This window comes from Geosmithia morbida, assembly GCF_012550715.1.
Source record: "Geosmithia morbida isolate 1262 chromosome Unknown scaffold_11, whole genome shotgun sequence".
In the NCBI taxonomy this organism is placed as follows: Eukaryota; Fungi; Ascomycota; class Sordariomycetes; order Hypocreales; family Bionectriaceae; genus Geosmithia; species Geosmithia morbida.
Genome location: NW_023336198.1, coordinates 352,292 through 368,539, shown reverse-complemented (window position 1 = coordinate 368,539; position 16,248 = coordinate 352,292). Strand labels below are relative to the sequence as shown.

At 53.8% G+C, this 16,248-nt stretch overlaps 6 protein-coding genes across 6 annotated transcripts; 3 read left to right on the top strand and 3 right to left on the bottom strand.

The window, feature by feature from the left end:
• Positions 1 to 41: 41 nt before the first annotated feature.
• Positions 42 to 1,516, top strand: GMORB2_1904 (salicylate hydroxylase; the record flags this gene model as incomplete). The annotated part of the gene is made up of 2 exons (XM_035463885.1): positions 42 to 312; positions 429 to 1,516. 2 exons carry the CDS (start codon positions 42 to 44, stop codon positions 1,514 to 1,516), a joined length of 1,359 nt encoding a protein of 452 aa, XP_035320149.1.
• A 253-nt stretch (positions 1,517 to 1,769) lies between these two features.
• Positions 1,770 to 4,685, bottom strand: GMORB2_1903 (Fungal specific transcription factor domain; the record flags this gene model as incomplete). Its single annotated transcript, XM_035463884.1, has 9 exons — positions 1,770 to 2,017; positions 2,110 to 2,319; positions 2,404 to 2,873; positions 2,940 to 3,089; positions 3,170 to 3,362; positions 3,433 to 3,906; positions 3,976 to 4,298; positions 4,382 to 4,488; positions 4,605 to 4,685. 9 exons carry the CDS (start codon positions 4,683 to 4,685, stop codon positions 1,770 to 1,772), a joined length of 2,256 nt encoding a protein of 751 aa, XP_035320148.1.
• Positions 4,686 to 5,712: 1,027 nt separating this feature from the next.
• On the bottom strand, positions 5,713 to 8,097 carry GMORB2_1902 (uncharacterized protein; the record flags this gene model as incomplete). The annotated part of the gene is made up of 1 exon (XM_035463883.1): positions 5,713 to 8,097. One exon carries the CDS (start codon positions 8,095 to 8,097, stop codon positions 5,713 to 5,715), a length of 2,385 nt encoding a protein of 794 aa, XP_035320147.1.
• A 1,415-nt stretch (positions 8,098 to 9,512) lies between these two features.
• On the bottom strand, positions 9,513 to 11,051 carry GMORB2_1901 (MFS transporter, SP family, solute carrier family 2 (facilitated glucose transporter), member 8; the record flags this gene model as incomplete). The annotated part of the gene is made up of 2 exons (XM_035463882.1): positions 9,513 to 10,595; positions 10,659 to 11,051. The coding sequence occupies 2 exons, from the start codon at positions 11,049 to 11,051 to the stop codon at positions 9,513 to 9,515; spliced, it is 1,476 nt and encodes a 491-aa protein (XP_035320146.1).
• Positions 11,052 to 11,982: 931 nt separating this feature from the next.
• On the top strand, positions 11,983 to 12,891 carry GMORB2_1900 (Phytanoyl-CoA dioxygenase family protein; the record flags this gene model as incomplete). Its single annotated transcript, XM_035463881.1, has 1 exon — positions 11,983 to 12,891. The coding sequence occupies one exon, from the start codon at positions 11,983 to 11,985 to the stop codon at positions 12,889 to 12,891; it is 909 nt and encodes a 302-aa protein (XP_035320145.1).
• A 1,912-nt stretch (positions 12,892 to 14,803) lies between these two features.
• On the top strand, positions 14,804 to 15,689 carry GMORB2_1899 (protein N-terminal methyltransferase; the record flags this gene model as incomplete). The annotated part of the gene is made up of 2 exons (XM_035463880.1): positions 14,804 to 15,444; positions 15,545 to 15,689. 2 exons carry the CDS (start codon positions 14,804 to 14,806, stop codon positions 15,687 to 15,689), a joined length of 786 nt encoding a protein of 261 aa, XP_035320144.1.
• Positions 15,690 to 16,248: the final 559 nt, after the last annotated feature.

Genomic DNA, 16,248 nt, shown 5'->3' with positions numbered 1-16,248 from the left:
CACCCTCTGCCGTGGGATCGTATCTACTAGGTCTAGCCGCCATGGCTGTTAAGAGGCCCCAGAAGATATCCGACAGTCCAAAGGACCTACCGGTTGCTATCATCGGAGCAGGTATGGGCGGACTTGCAAGTGCCTTGACACTCGCCAGGAAGGGTTTCAAGGATATCCAGGTGTTCGAAACTGCTTCCAGCTTGGGCTTCGTCGGGGCCGGGATTCAGATGGCTCCCAACCTCGTCCGGATCCTGACCCGGCTCGGTTGCTGGGACGAGATCGGAGCAGAGGCAACCGACGTCTTGGAAACGAGCGTCAGAGGTATGTTAGCCGTCCTCCATTTCTAGGGACAATGTGTGCTATGTGATGCAAATCTTCAAGATGGTCCCCCCCCCCCCTTTTCAAATAATGATTTCACAGCTGACACGAGAGAGCAGAGGGATCTTCTAATGAAGAGCTGGCCCATGTGAACATGCCAGACATACGGAAGATGTACGGATACCCGCACTGCACCGGACACCGGGCCACCCTCGCCGGCGGTCTCTACAAGGCCTGCCAGCAAGAGCCGGCCATCACCTTCAGGTTCGGCCACAGCCTCGAGAGCGTCGACTCGTTCGCACCGCAGCCGACCCTGACGGTGAAGCCGCGCGACGGCGAGGCCTACCAGGTCAAGGTCGGCATCCTCATTGGAGCCGACGGGGTCAAGTCCGTGACCCGGACCCACCTCCTCGGCCAGGCCGGCCTGGAGGCAGCCGTCGAGGACACGGGACAGGCAGCCTACCGCGTCCTCCTCCCCCGCGAGGCCATGCGGTCCGACCCGGAGATGATGGCGCTGCTCGACAGCAGCCAGGTGACGCGGTGGATCGGCGAGAAGCGCCACTGGATCTGCTACCCCATCGCATCCAGGACCATCTACAACATGTCCTCCATCCAGCCCGACGACAACTTCGCCTCGGCCCCCTCGACCACCTACACCACCAAGGGATCCAAGAAGGCCATGCTCGACGCCTTCTCCGACTTCTGCCCCGTCGTCCAGCGGATGCTGAACCTGGTCCCGGACGGGGAGGTGTGCGAGTGGAAGCTGAGGGTCCACAAGGCCCTCCCGACCTGGGTCCACGGCTCCGCCACCCTCGTAGGCGACGCCTGCCACCCGACCCTGCCCCACCTCAACCAGGGCGCCGCCCTCGCCATCGAAGACGCCGCCGTCCTGGCAGAGGTGCTGTCTCGCGCTCCCGACGCCACGCCCGAGGCTGTCAACAGGTCCCTGCAGGTCTACGAGCTTCTCCGGAAGGAGCGCACCACCACGCTCGTCGACCTGGCCGCCCTCTCCGGACGCACCCTCCATCTGGGCGCCGGCGCCGCCAAGGAGGAGCGCGACAGGCAGTTTGCCGAGGCCAAGGCGAATGGCGGGGGCAAGGTGCCCGATAAGTGGGCATCCCCGGAGGTCCAGAGGATGATCTATTCCCACGACTGCATGGACGTTGCGGCGGAGCAGTTTGGCAAGCTGTACCAGAGCCTGAGTTAGTCCTGCTGTCCATGCCGATTGAACGTGCGGTTATGATTTCCATGTCTAAGGTGTTCTTGTCTACTAGGCTATCAAGTTCCGACGGCCAAGCTTTGAATTCAATATTTTTCTTCTTCGTTTTCTTCGTTGTTTTTTTTTTTCGGTGGGGGTTTTTCTTCTTTTTTTCTCTGCTGGGAATCGTTCGTTCGGACGACTTATCGAGCCGGTCTGTCTCATCTTCACGATACTATGCTCCTGCTGTAAAAGTAATACACTATATCAACCCGGTCGCATCGAAATCAGTGATGCCTAGGTCCAGGTCGAGCCAATCCACGTTTCCGGACGTCGGGAAGTTACTCATGTCGCTCAGCACACCGGCCATGGAACCCTGGTCAAGGATCGTGCTCTCCGCCTGATTGTTCAGCGCATTGTGATTCACGTCAAGTGACGTTGGCTGGAACTGCTCCATGCCATCTCTCGGTGACGGTCCCGGTCCGTGGAACTCCGCGTGATACGACGATACTAGGGCGAGGGAGGTTTCTGGTTAGTCTCAGGAGCATCGGACAGCCGATCTCTCGGCCCCGGGCTTAGAATATACCGAGTTCAAAACGTACAGCCGGGTTTTAAGACGTCAAGGTGGCGCTGCAAGCAACGGTGGGCCTTGACGCTCATCGCACTGGTTGCGCCTATCGCGCGCAGCATGTCCAGACAGGTCCGTAGGCGACTTTCAAGGTCGGAGCTGCTCTGCCCGTTGGCCATGAATGCCGCCTCGGAATAATTCGATGACAGCCAGAATGCAAAGGTGTGGAGAGAGATGGTGAGTGCTGGCGATGGGTCAGCACCGGGAGGGGAGAGAGGGAGGAGAGAGGGAGAGAGGAAGACGGGTTGGGCAGCACGTGTTCGCATACCGGCATAGTTGCAGGTCCACCACACCGAATTGCGCTTCAGGAACGATGGGTTGTGTTCCAAGATGCCGCATATCAGATGGCGGAAAGCGTTGGCCGCCCTCATGTCGTCGTTCAACAAGCAAGCGGCGGAGTACGCGAGTACATGGGGCACAGGACCCTGGGCCTTGTTCGTGCATTCCTCGAGAATGGTCATCAGCAGAGGGCCGTGAATCAGCAGCGCTGTTCGGTAGTAGAATATCGTCGTCAGTATCGAGTTCCTCTGCGCTTCAAAATCACCGGCCGACCATCTGCTGAAGTTCACGTGCGGAGAGACGAGAGACGAGGGCGATACTTGGCGGCGCCATCTCTCTAGCCGGACAGAGAGCTGCAGCGTCTTTCCCACCAAGTCGTCCACCGGCAGCCGGCCCGAAGGGTCGATGTTGGAGCTGCAGACAGACTCGACAACGGACCCCATGATTTCGTGCAGGGTGCTTTGGTAGGCTGGTCAGCTGTGCTGCTTGGTAGACGGATGGAGAGGGCTGGGGCTGTTTACGTACACGATGTTGCGGAAATACTCCATATTCTCTTTTGAATACTGCATCTCCACTGTCCTCTGCTGGCGCATGGAGATCAGAATGTCCAATATCTCATGCCGAACGTGCGCAGACGGTATGAGACACGGCTGGCCGAGAGCTGTGCTGATCATCCTGCGTGCTCCAACGTTAGGATCGGGCGTGAAGAAGGGAAGAGGAAAAGTTGACGTGTCCCGCGAAGAGGTAGTGAATACCTGTCTTGGTTGATGACGGAGAACCAGAGACTGGATCGAAGCTCCTTCTCGGCGACTGCCAAATTCTCGTATGAAGAGGGCGCGTGGACACCGAGCTGGTACGACGCCTTGACGGCGAGTGAGTGGGTCGTCCAGCTCTCAGTCGATCTCTGGCTGTTCTGCTGGAAGATGCTGAGGAGCAGCAGCGCGCGAACTAGCGTTTGGAAACGGAGTCAGCATGCATCGACTGCCGAGGGCTGAAGGAAACGTAAGCGCCGACATACGCAGTTCAAGACTAGGCGCATAGAGCGTCCTCGGATCGAGTAAGCTCAGCGTCTGCCGGTAATACGGCTCGGCAGCACTGGCATCCCGGGTAGAGACGGCATGCGCGAACACGATGCTCAGCAGGCCCTTGGCCGCGCGCGTGTTTGGTGACCTGAACGCCGCAGCGGGTTCCTGAGTCTTGTCAAAGATTTCCAGTATGGCCGGCTGACTGATGTACGGAATAGTGGCCCCGATGGTGTCGGAGAAGAGAGAGATCAGGCCGACAGCCTCGTCGGGCTGGGGCATGATGGTGTCGTCGTGGCTGTAGCGGCCGTAGTGCGCCGTCGACGACGATGCCGGGTGCGGTAGACGGGCGGGGCCCGTGCTGGACTGGACGGCCCTCAACGGCTCCTGATGCAGACGGCTGCTGCGCAGACCGAGGTTGGAGATGCTGGCTGTGAGTGACCAGAACAGTGCGTGATTGGAGCTCGATCCTGAGACGGTCTAGGTGAGCACGGGAGCCTTCAAGGCATGACCAGATCTCTGGCGGTGGTGGCTCCTACCGAAATAGCACATGGTGCTCCCGGACGAGGGATGGTCGAAGACACCGGCCGCTAATACGTCTATGCGGGAGTCGGTCTTGTCCGAATTCTCAGCGGCAGCAGCAGCAGCAGCGGCGGCGGCGGCGGCGGCGGAGGAGGAGGCTGCGGCAGAGGCATTGGAAGTAGGACCCTGTGCACGTGGGCTCTGGGTGGAGGGCCTCTCGGACGGATGGGGAGAGACCTCGGCGCTTCTTATGGGGGTGCTTGCTCGGTCCATGCCAGCGGACGCAGCAGCAAGTTGGGCTTCCAACTCACCAACCCTCCTCTGAAGCTCAGCGTTGGCCCTGCATCGCGGCCCGGTGTGAGCCCAAGTTGACACGCGTACACGCAAAGAGTAGGTGGGAGGGATTCGGAGACTTGTCCATACCGGCGCTCGACCTGCCGACTGAGGCGCTTATCGTGAGGGTTACTTGAGAATGTACATTCAAGTTCAAATCGCGAGCAGCGATCACAGGGCGCACCCGAGCCTTCACACTGGATTCGCACGATCAACATGCGTCAATCTCTACAATCGACCTAGGACAGAAGGAATGGTAGATATGACGAAGAGGAGAAAGATAGAAGAAAAAGAAAAAAAGAAAAAAACTCACCTTTGACTTGGTCTGCTTGCATGCATCGCAAGCTGCAAAGGCCCTTGCCCGCCTGGGCAGTGGACGACTGTTGACGGACATGACGATCAACAGCACGGCCAAGGAAGCAAGGCCTTGCGCTGTGATGATCTAGAGAGAGAGAGAGGGAAAGAGAGAGGGAGGGAGAGAAAGAAAGAGAGAGAAAGGAGGAGAGGGGGGGTTGGGGTTACTCCGAGTTAATGACGATCATTGAGGTCGTGATTGAGAGACAGTTATTGAGAGACGAGACAAAGACCCACACATCCCGTAGCCTTACATAAAGCCAAAAGTAGCAACTTCATGCATATGCCGTGGCTTTTGAACTATTATATCGATCAATTTCTCGACGGGATCGTGGTTCGGTTGAACAATTTATTTTTCATCGCCTAACGGGGTTGGAATCCGTCGCATCTCCAAACCGAAACTTCGTATATCCTTGTAAACGCTTAATGTTCCGGCTAAAGAGATCAACGGGACGATGAGGTGCATGGTGGCTTAGATGTATCACAGACGCGTCATTCAATTGGTGCAATCAACTTTCGATAGATAGATATCTCTTTAACGGAGTCATGACGAGTCACATAATAATACCATTGCTAGAGCGAACATGAGTAAATGTCGCTGCCAAGGATCTCCTCCCAAGAGGCGGCCAAGGTCTGACCCTAGTATTTTTTTTTTGGCGGATGGGCGTTCACGCGGGTCATAATAATGTGGAGGCACGTTGAAGATAGCCATCTTAATAAAGATATATTATATATAGTATGCTCCGAGGTCGCCCCATATCCCCTGGCCTGTGGGGAAATGTAAAAAAAAAAAAGAAAAAAAAAAAAGAGGTAATACTAATTCTAGGAGACGTGAAGAGTCATCTGATTGTTTGATTCGATGACCCATCATTGCCGATCTTAGGCGTTCATTCAATCAAGTATTAATACGCAGCAAATAGGATTTCTCCTGTTTTACCAATCCAGACCTCCAAGACAATGAATGACCTGGTATGGTAAAACGCCTCATCCTGCCCCATTCATCTTCTCCAGAGCTGTTATGAATGATCATGTAGGCTGTTCATTTCGTTTCCCACTCGTCGCTGCCGTCATAACCCATCCTGTTGGATGATTCTGCCGCAATCGAGAGAGAAGAGATGCTGTGCATTGCTATTGTCCTGCTGAATTGCGTGCCGAATGGCCTGCTGGAGGAGCCGCTTTCTCCTCGTCGGCGAGGCAGCCTCTTCTTCCCCGTCAGAGCCCACGAGCCGCCTCCGCTTGTTGTGCGAGATTGCACTGGGGGTATCTCGACTCTTGGCTGGTAGGATCACAGCACGGTCAAAGTCGACTATATTGATCTTTCCGTCGGGGCCTTGCAGCACGTTTGGCCATCGAACGTCACCGTGAGCCACCCCGAGGCTGTGCATCTGATCGAGGATGGAGGTGACCGTGCTGATGATGCGGGCCCTGGATTCGTCCCCGCGTGCCTCAACCTCGATGCCGCCGTAGGACAGGAAGATGAAGCGTATGATGCGCACGTCGAGATCGTAAAAGTATACCTGACCTAGTGGCTTGAGATCGACGGAACCGAGGCACACCGGAATGCCATGTCCTTGTAGAGGCTGCAGTTTCTGGTACGCGGCTACCTCCTTCTCTAGCTCGGGCACGCGTCCCCCAGTGACACCCTTGGCTATGAAGGTGTAGCCATACCGCAGCAGCGTTATCTGGAATAAGGCACCGCAGCCACCCTCTTTCCCTAGAACCCTGACGCCCTTGTCTAGGCTCTGAGATAGCTGCTGCCTTAGTAGGTCCATAAACTGCGAATGCGACACGGCATGCCTAGGTTCGGCCTGCGTTGTATCGCGGTGCAACACCGCATTGGGGCATTCGTTATCCAGAAGTCGGCCACCCACGAGCGACAGGAGACATGTCGACGTGCAGTACTCCCTGGGCTTCTCCTGTCCATCGCCGACGCCGCCGGGTGCTGGTCGTGATGAGGACCCGATAGTGGCACTTCCCTGGGAACCACCGGCAGTCTCGCCTGAGCCACCGCCACTACCACCACTATCGCCACTATCACCACCAGAAGTGCCCCCGCTAGAACCCCCCTCGCCGGAGCCTGCTCCTCCAGGACCGTCGCGTCTGTGAGATCGAAGTACCCGGTCTGACACCTCGCGTGGGGGCTGCTGCCTCGGGTCTCGCCTGATCCTCTTGATCGTTCTCGGCACCCAACCAGGGCTGCTCGGCGTACGGTAGCGCTTCTTTCCTCTAGTGGGGTCGGCCGCGGCCTCCCTCTCCTCCTCCTTGATGATTTTGTCCAGAGTACAGCCAAAATCAACCTCCCATTTTCGACATTTGTCCGTTGCCGCTAGCCGTTCATCATTATTGTGCTGTGACGATTGGAGGGCAAGCACGGTAAATGCAAGAACTTGGCAGAGAGAGTTGCTATAAGCCGCATCTTCGTTCACAATAACCTCACGTAACGGCTGCGCTAGATGGTAGTAGAGGATCGCTGGGTCGGCCCAGTTAATCTTTAGAAAGACGATTGCGTCGCCGTTGGTCAGGTACCCGTATTCTAACCCAGCCTCTAGCATATAGTGATATGTCTGCGTGATCGCCGCTGCTGAGAGAATTTCCGCGTAGTGCTTGAACTTGTCAGCCGTCGGTATCGTGATCCTGTTGACAACCTCGTCGAAGATGTCCATCCGTCGGAGGCCCTGCTCGAGGTGCGACGTATGGAGTTTGTGAGGTGCTTTGTATTCGATGACGTATGCAATGTCCCTCTGAGTTGAGTTTCGGAATACGCAGATCTGGTCCGTCCGTAGCTTTGCGTCTCGCTTTACAGTGTCCCTCTTATCTTCCGAGTCACGAAGATTATTCGCGGATGTCTGGAAATTGATCTCTTCAGGAATGATGAGGTTATGCTTGTCAAGTTGAAACGCGTTGATCTTAGACAAGATGATCCGCACAGGAACTTCGATAGTATTGTGCTGAGCGTGAACAAGAGAAGTTTCGCCGCGTATCACCCCATCCATGCGATCGCCCATAGCCTGGAGAAAACTCAAGCTCTCGAAAAGTTGCCGGTCGCGAGGAAAAATGCGGTCTATGAGCTGGATTGTGTCGGTTTGTATCGAGATAAAGTCATCCCAAGGCGTAAGAAGAGTTGGGCAGTGCTTTCTAGCAGGGTTGGTAGTAGGAGCTGTGGTAGTGAGGTAGCCATCGGTGGAGAGACGGACTTTAGACAAGACATATTCCTGGCTGGCTGCTAAGTATTCATGAAGTGTTGTGTTTCGGAGGAAACCCTGTGCCTGTTCCTTTTCACGTCGCTCACGCTCCCTTTCGCGGCGCTCATGCTCCTTTTCACGTCGCTCACGCTCCCTTTCGCGGCGCTCATGCTCCTTTTCACGTTGCTCACGCTCCCTTTCGCGGCGCTCATTCGCATATGCCTGCTCAACTTGCTTGAGCCTTTGCCGAAGGTCTTCTTCTGTAGACATTGTGCAAAAATAGAACGGTTAGGCATTGAGGTAGCGGTAAGCATGAGGGGATGAAGATGCAGTTTTGACATTGTTGAGGTCATGATATCGTGAGATCTAATGACACAAATCTGATAGTAGCAAGTCCGAATGACCACATCCAATGCGGTCACATGACCATATATATTGTTAGAATAAGCAGCTGTGTCATCATCCGGAACAGGTTGTTCCGACCCCAACAGCGACCACGACCGATGAAAGGCCACGTTTACAGTCAGTTTTTACCTATGTAATCTATCATCAACAACATCAAAATGGCACTCAACTAACCCAAATTCCTACACATATAATTGTGACCTGCTTGGTATAATCATCCAAYCARATCYAYYGGATWATTCCCCTKCCGATCYGGTAACTCAGACGAGCATTTYSCSKRMSYTAYKMCRYYGYYMSRYSKRRCRRYGKMRTARSKYMSGSRAAATGCTCGTCTGAGTTACCRGATCGGMAGGGGAATWATCCRRTRGATYTGRTTGGATGATTATACCAAGCAGGTCACAATTATATGTGTAGGAATTTGGGTTAGTTGAGTGCCATTTTGATGTTGTTGATGATAGATTACATAGGTAAAAACTGACTGTAAACGTGGCCTTTTAATCCCTCAGGGCTGTTGTTCGGGTCGGAACAACCTGTTCCGACTGATGACTCAGCTGTTTATTCCAACAATAATTGTCAGACTTAGCGGCGGAATAATATCGGTAAAACGCTCGTCTGAGGTTTCGGATCGGCAGGATATTCATCCGGATAATTATTCACTGATGAAATAATGTAAAAGGGCTTCATGACAATCAGGCCCTTTTTGACCCTCTTATTGATGTGTGTTGTTTATATATGAGCAAAATAGTGTGTAATCTGTACAGGTGTTCCATTTTATCAGGGGAAAGCTCTGATCGGACCGGAATAACCTCTTCCGGTGGCTTATTCAGCTGTTTGATCCGGCAATAATCATCAAGCAACTACAGATTATATCATTTGTACCCAATCGAGGGCCACTTAGGATGATGCATATGTGTGCAGCTAATCCGCTATCCGTTGGGGCCCATCTGTTGGCAGAAGAGCAACCATAATCTTTAGCCATCACCCAAGATGCGACGGCTCATACTTTTCTCTAACGGACGACGACTGCCTCGATGCTCTTGGAAGCATTGACACTTCGGCCACGTACTCGGACGGCGACAAGTTTAGCTCCAGAGATTTCCTCATGAAGTACCGCACCAACAACAGTGGTAACCAGGAAGCTAGCGGTTCCACGATCAAGGACACTGCCTAGGCCATTCCGAAAAGACACTCTTCTACCGAGCCCTCTGCTCAAGCTCATCGGCCGCAGCCAATGCTCCGTTGATTTCATGCTTGGCAAACTTGCGGCTACTGACCTTGCTCTAGAACAAAATGTCCAGCTCTTCAAACGTACGGCCCTTAGTCTCGGGCATGCAGAAGTAGCAGTAGACAGCACATAGAAGCGACAAGCCAGCATACAGAAAGCCGGTATTTCCTCGCCAGTTACCCCGATCCTCGTTCATCGCGTACAGGATGATGGCGGCGAAAAAGATAGAGACAAGGTAGCACGTCACCGTAGCCAGGCCGATGGTCAGACCCCTGGGGCGGGCCGACGAGACCTCGGCCAAGAGCACGAAACAGTACGGCCCAATGGTGATATCGTAGACGAAATTGCAGGTGATGATGAGGGCACATTGCGCCCAGGGTGCAGCTGCGTTGGAAGAAGGAGCAGAGTCCAACGTGGCGATGACGAAGCAGAGAATCATCAGCGTCACTGTCCCCCCGATGTAGGCAGCACGGCGGCCGACGTAGGGCAGAATCCACCACGACATGCAGCTTCCCACAAAGCCGATAGAGGTGAGGCCCAAGTTCATGCTGAACGCATTAGAAGAGTCAAGGCCGACCAGCTCAAAGAAATAGACTGCATAGTTGATGAATGAGATGTTCCCCGTAAAGGCCTGCATGTCGTATGCCATGACGCAAATAACGAGGCGGTGTAGGTTGGCCCTCCTGAAGACCTCGAAGATGGACGGCACGCCCTCGGCTTGCATATATAGTGATTCAAGACGTAGCGTCTCATAGACATGTGATAGCTTGAGTGAAGGATCAACGTGCTTAGATGCGAGCCTCCTGATAGACCTCTCCACACGATCATCCTTCCCGCCCTTGGCCAGCCAGAAAGGCGGATCGGGGCAGAAGAAGATGAGGATCAGCATCGTGGCCGGGAGAGCCCACCGTGTGGCAATCGGGATCTTGTATGCCTCTTTGCCATCCAGAATCTGCGTGCCCTTGAGGATTCCCGACGCAATGAACTGGCCAACGACAAAGGCGAGATTGGTCATCGAGGCGGCAAACCCGCGCAGGGCCAGCGGGCATACCTCGCCGATGTAGGACGACGCGCAGATAGGGTACAAGGCAATGACGCTCCCGTTCAGGAGCTCCCCCGCAAACAGCTGCGCGGGCGTCTAACTATAGAACTGGATGAAGATGAAAGCCAGAGAGCAGCACGAACTTCCGGCCATCATGACCCTGGGACCGAGTCGGTCGTAGGCGAACCCCGCCAGCACGGCTCCGACGACCGCACCGGCGAGATTGGCGTAGTTGAAGGCTCCCAGCCAGCGAGCCTCAATGACGTACTGGCCATCGTAGACGTAGCCGTACTGGCGCTTGAACGGGTCCAGGCCAACGAGCGAGCCGACGATGGTGCCGTCCATGCCCTTGAGCACAGTGGCCAGGTTGATGAAGAGGTCCCATAGGACGGCGGGATAGTATAGCTGCAGGGCTTGCCATAACCTCGAGGAGTGTTCCAGTTCCGTGTATCGGAGGGACTTTTCAGCTTCCGAGCCTGGATTACGGGCACTGTCGCCGACCACAGTGCCGTGTTTGTTATTGACCGTTGGGGACGATGGGGAGGAAGACATGGTGTTAATGGTGTAAGCCGGTCAAAGCTCGAGTAGAAAGATGAAGTGGAGATTACACCTGAGCGGCCTTGGATGGTGCTACCTTTAATTCATATACCACGATATCAAATACCTGGAGGGAAGACCTGAGGGCTGATACGAACCAGAAGGTCATATTCCTTCTCCGCCCGCCTCCCCGTCGGCGACCGGATATTCACATCATACCAGACCTGTTTCCGACACAAGTAATTTAATTTTGTGTAAGCCTTATCATTGAGCCGAGACCCTGCTTGCTGGGTCGACAGGACCAGAAGAAGATGCGAAGGGTCCAATCGGCTGGTCAAGTCGAGCGTGGTGTCCCGGTCGCTCAATAAGCGGAGTCAGGAGTCCGCCGTGACAGAGTGCCGTCGAATCGGACCCGTATCGTCACCCCAGACGGAAATAATGGGTGCCGATATGCTTGTTGGTTGTAGACGAAGACAAGGTGAAATACGAAGTACACAACGGGCGCACTTAGCCGGAATAGGAAGACGTAACTGTTGCAACCACCCCCCACCCCCGGTCCGGTCATCCGATAACGCTCGTGGACTATTGGAAAGAGATCTAGGGGTCTAAAGTCATAGCCTATACCGTCAGCTCGTCGCAAGGACTCTTGAATGTAGAAATATAGAACCAGCGGATCCTTGACCGTGAGGAACGGCATATGTTCTGTAATCGGAATCTGGCATGGCGACATCATCCCGCGCACACCCCAGCATAATACATGCAGTTTCCCCTCTTCGCTATCAGCTGGCCTTGTGAAATCTCTTGGTATATTTAGCGACGGTAATCGGAACAGAGCAAGTTTCTTTTAATCCTAAGCATCTAATCTATGCCGAGGCAGCCTCGATAGCATACCCACCCGCTCTCTCTCTGTGTTCCTATCTGCATCTTTATCTCATCTACAACCGTCATGGCTGTCGCCAGCACCGCAGACGGCAAAGCCGTGGCCCAGCCCCAGATGGCCATCATCGATCTCCATCCCGATGAGCTCTCCTCCAGGACCATGGGGTCTCACAACCTCCAAGCAGCCGTAGAGGCTCTTCATCGCGACGGCATTGTGGCCATCAGCAACGCTATTCCCGTCCCCCAGCTAGACCACCTGAATGATCGCATGACCCGCGAGGCCAAGGAGCTCTACGCCCGCCCGGGAACGCACCGCAACTTTGGCAAGGACACGGGCAACATCCAGCAGGAGCCTGTACTGAAGGAGGGCTACATCACGCAGGATATCCTGGCCAACCCGTTCGCCACGCAGGCGGTGCAGTGCATGCTGGGTCCGAAGCCGCGCCTGCGCTTCTACAGCGCCAACACGGCCTTCAAGGCTGACTCCAGGCAGCCGCCGCACATCGACATCGATTTTGACTTCCCCAAGGTGCCGTTCGGCTACTGCATCAATGTCAGCCTCGTGGACACGTCGCCCGAGAATGGCGCCACAGAGGTCTGGCTGGGGACCCACGTCGACACCGACAACAGGGTCCTGGACACGACCAAGACGCACAAGGAGATCAAGGTTGATCTCCGCGAGGAGCGCCGCAAGGTCTGCCCGCCTCTTCAGCCGTCCCTGCCTAAGGGGTCCCTCATCATTCGCGACTTCAGGCTGTGGCATGCTGGCATGCCTAACACTACTGATGAGCCGCGTGTCATGCTCGTCTCGGTTCAATTTCCGAGCTGGTACAGGAGTAACCTCCGCATGAAGCTTCCTGAGAGTATCAAGGAGAAGATGGAATGGGGTGATGTCGTTCCCTGTGTGGACTGGATGGAGGATGGATACGATTATCTCCAAGGTGCCCACGACCATGACTTTACGCTTCTCCCCTAGACAGTCCAGTATTTCTATGGTTGTTGTAGGAGGACTGTCAAGGGAAAAAACCATATACGGTTGTCAAGTATCAAAGTTATTTGCGTTCAATGTCTATAGCCCCGCCTCCTGATCCAACACCACCCATGCAACTGCTTTTTTCTCTGGGTAACTTTTGGACTATCCATCCAGTAGATAGCCAGCCAGCCTTTCTTGCAGCAGCGTCGGTGCCGTTCAGATAGGCGGGGATGTTGATGGCAGGTGTCTCCATTGGTGTTGGCAATGCGTGTAACACGTGTGAGCCAAGATGATTGGGTTGGTACAGGGATCACGAGAGAACAATGGAGTTCCTTTGTAGATACTTTGATGTAAATGTCCTCTGAAGGGTCGTTTACTAGCTGTACATTCCTAGATGCCGTATAAGTAGAAGGTCGGAAACCCCACGACTTATCGCCACCCCTCAGGTTCCTCTACTTCGGTGCAGATTGCGGACTTGATCCAGTATACGGTATGTGTAGTCACTCTGTCTTGTACTTGTAAGATAGGAGTGTAGGACGCCGATATTGTATGGATTCAATACCACCCGATGGACTTATACGCTGGCCACAATACTAACCGTGACATTGTCGATGTCGGTGTCGTAAACCGCATATAAGTTTCTGTTTATAGCAAAACACCTCGAAACCATCAGACTACCGATTTAACTGAGAAAGGCCGGTCAAAAAATAGATTGACAAGTTGGCCATGAAGTGGTAAAGGCGTTGCCAATTCATGCTGCCTCCACTGCAGCCATCTTACGCTCGGTACGCAATCCCTCTTAGGTCAAGATTCAGTAGGGAGCAACATCTGAAATCGCTAGTATCGATTCACCCATCCAATGGGGCGGTGGCGTAGTTGGGAGCGCGTCAGACTGAAGTAAAACTTCAATCACAATATCTGAAGGTCACCGGTTCGATCCCGGTTCACCCCATTCTTTTTTTCCTCCCCTCTCTTCCTATCCTAGTGTGGATGGTGAAGCAGCCACCAGGGGGAGCTTCGTATTCTTTTTGTTAGCTCGTTTGTTCGCACATTCAAACATCTCGCAGCATTGACCACATGACAATCGGTGTTTTCCATGCGGTCGACGCTCATCACGACACTGTACACCGCCTGCGCTGTTACCGGGTGGAAGGCAGCTGCAGGCTATCTTTCTCAATTTCCTCTCCCTGTTTGGTTATTAGGTAGTCATCTGCATCATCACGACGCTCGAGGACGAGTTCCTATTCGGGAAGTTGTGTCTTCCCAAGGGGTATGGCTGGGGCAGATGAGCCGGCGTGACGCATCTTCCCGTCGGGTATGCTGCTTCTGCGAGCTTCCTGGTCGGTTGGGCGGGTGCTGTTCTGCGCTTGTACCAGAAGTGCTCTTGATTCTGCAATGGTTGGCACTGGAGCTTGTGCAGGTTCCTCCCCCCTTATCCTTCTCTCTTTTGTTCAATATTGATGGTCAAGACAGCTTGGGCTCCCCGTTGCTCTGACGTGGATGGGGTTGGTGTATACGCCGCTGCGGTATCTCGAGCTCGAGAGAAAGCTGGTCCGTAAATGGCCATATTTGGTGTAGAGAGGTAGAGTATTGATGGGGTACGTTTTATCAACATGCTTATGCATGCATCGCAACAGAAAAGAGTGTTCGTGATGGAATTGTTTGTATCGAAACATTGGTAACAGTGAGTTCCAGTATATCACGTGACTAAATGGCCGTCAGGACTGAAGCTTCAGTAGAACGCAGCTCAAAATTGGAGACTTCGATTGAAAGTGGCAAAACACTCTTCCGTTGGGATGAAGATCTATTGAACAGGTCGCTATACCTCGAGCCTCGGCAGAAATACTCTCCAACAATTTTCTGACCCGATCCGTCATCGCCCAGCTGCACGCATCCCGCAACCCCTCCACCGGCCATGGCCCAGCCAGCGCCAGACTCACTCGTCAACGGCGATGACGGCAGACGCTACTGGGATGGTATCAACGCCGACGTTAACGGCATGCTGGGTGGATTCTCGTCCATTACTAGAGTTGATCTACAGGGATCAAGAAGCTTTCTTGCCAAGCTTGGTATCGGGACCAAGAAAGACAGGAGAGTGGTACAACGAGCTCTAGAGGGTGGTGCTGGGTATTTCCCCTCTCTCTCTATCCGCTTCTACTCTATTCCCATATATCTCTCCTTTCATATGCTGACAAAAACACTTTCCCTCGATCAAAGTATCGGGAGAGTAACTCAAGGCATGCTAGTCAACGTAGCCGAGACAGTCGACGTGATTGAGCCCATTGCCAAATTCACAGCCAATCTGGCCGATAAGCCTGGCGTAGGCACAGTATTCAACATGGGCCTAGAGGAATGGACCCCTTCCCCCACAGATGTGAAATACGGTCTGGTATGGATCCAGTGGTGCGCGGGCCACCTGTCAGATGCGCAGCTCGTCGAGTTTCTGAAGCGGTGCAAGGGTGTTCTCGTCCCCGACAGTGGCGTCATTGTCGTCAAGGAGAATCTTGCCTCGGGGATCGAAGACGTGTTTGATAAGGTTGATAGCAGCGTGACGAGGTATGTTGTTGTTGCTGCTTCCCTTTCCCCTCCCCACTGGGCATGGCCAGTCTGCTCTGTTCTGTTCCGCAAGCTTACAGTGGTTTGATTTGGATTGCAGACGAGAAAGCAAGTTCCGGGACATCTTTGAGAGAGCCGGACTGCGCATCGTCAAGACGGAACTGCAGAACGGGCTGCTCGAAGCTAGTAAAGAGAATCTATTCCCCGTAAGGATGTTTGCGTTGAAGCCTGCAGTTGCACGGTAGCGGGGAGTTTATAGGCTTGGAGAGAGACAACCAGATGATGACGATATGTATCAGGCATCGAATCTCCATACGAATCTCCTCAAAAGAAGTAATAATACGACATAGGGGAACCTGTATTATCCTCGTGTTAGACGGTGCGCGCCGTAGCATGGCAGGTCTCAAGCAGGATGTGCATACACAAGTCTTCGATTGATACAGTAATTAAATCTACATCATCCATATAAACATCAGAGCTCAGCTAGACGATGTCACTTAAGAAGGGGGACTAGGCTGCTCATAGTGCTATCAAGATCTTGGTTGGAGTGTCCGGGAATATCCCCGCCAGATGGCGTGCGGGGATCAGAGAGCGGCGACCAGAGCCTAAGATAGGATATGTTAAAGTGCCTCGGCTAGGCTCCATCTCTAGACATACAAAAACCAGCAACGACAATCCATTGAATCCCGATTGTAGCATACGCATTGAACGTTTCTATGTCTGTTAGGTACACTCATATGTGTGCCCATCATTCAAATCGTTCGACATCATCATAATTGATAACTTTATTGGAAAATCAAGAGT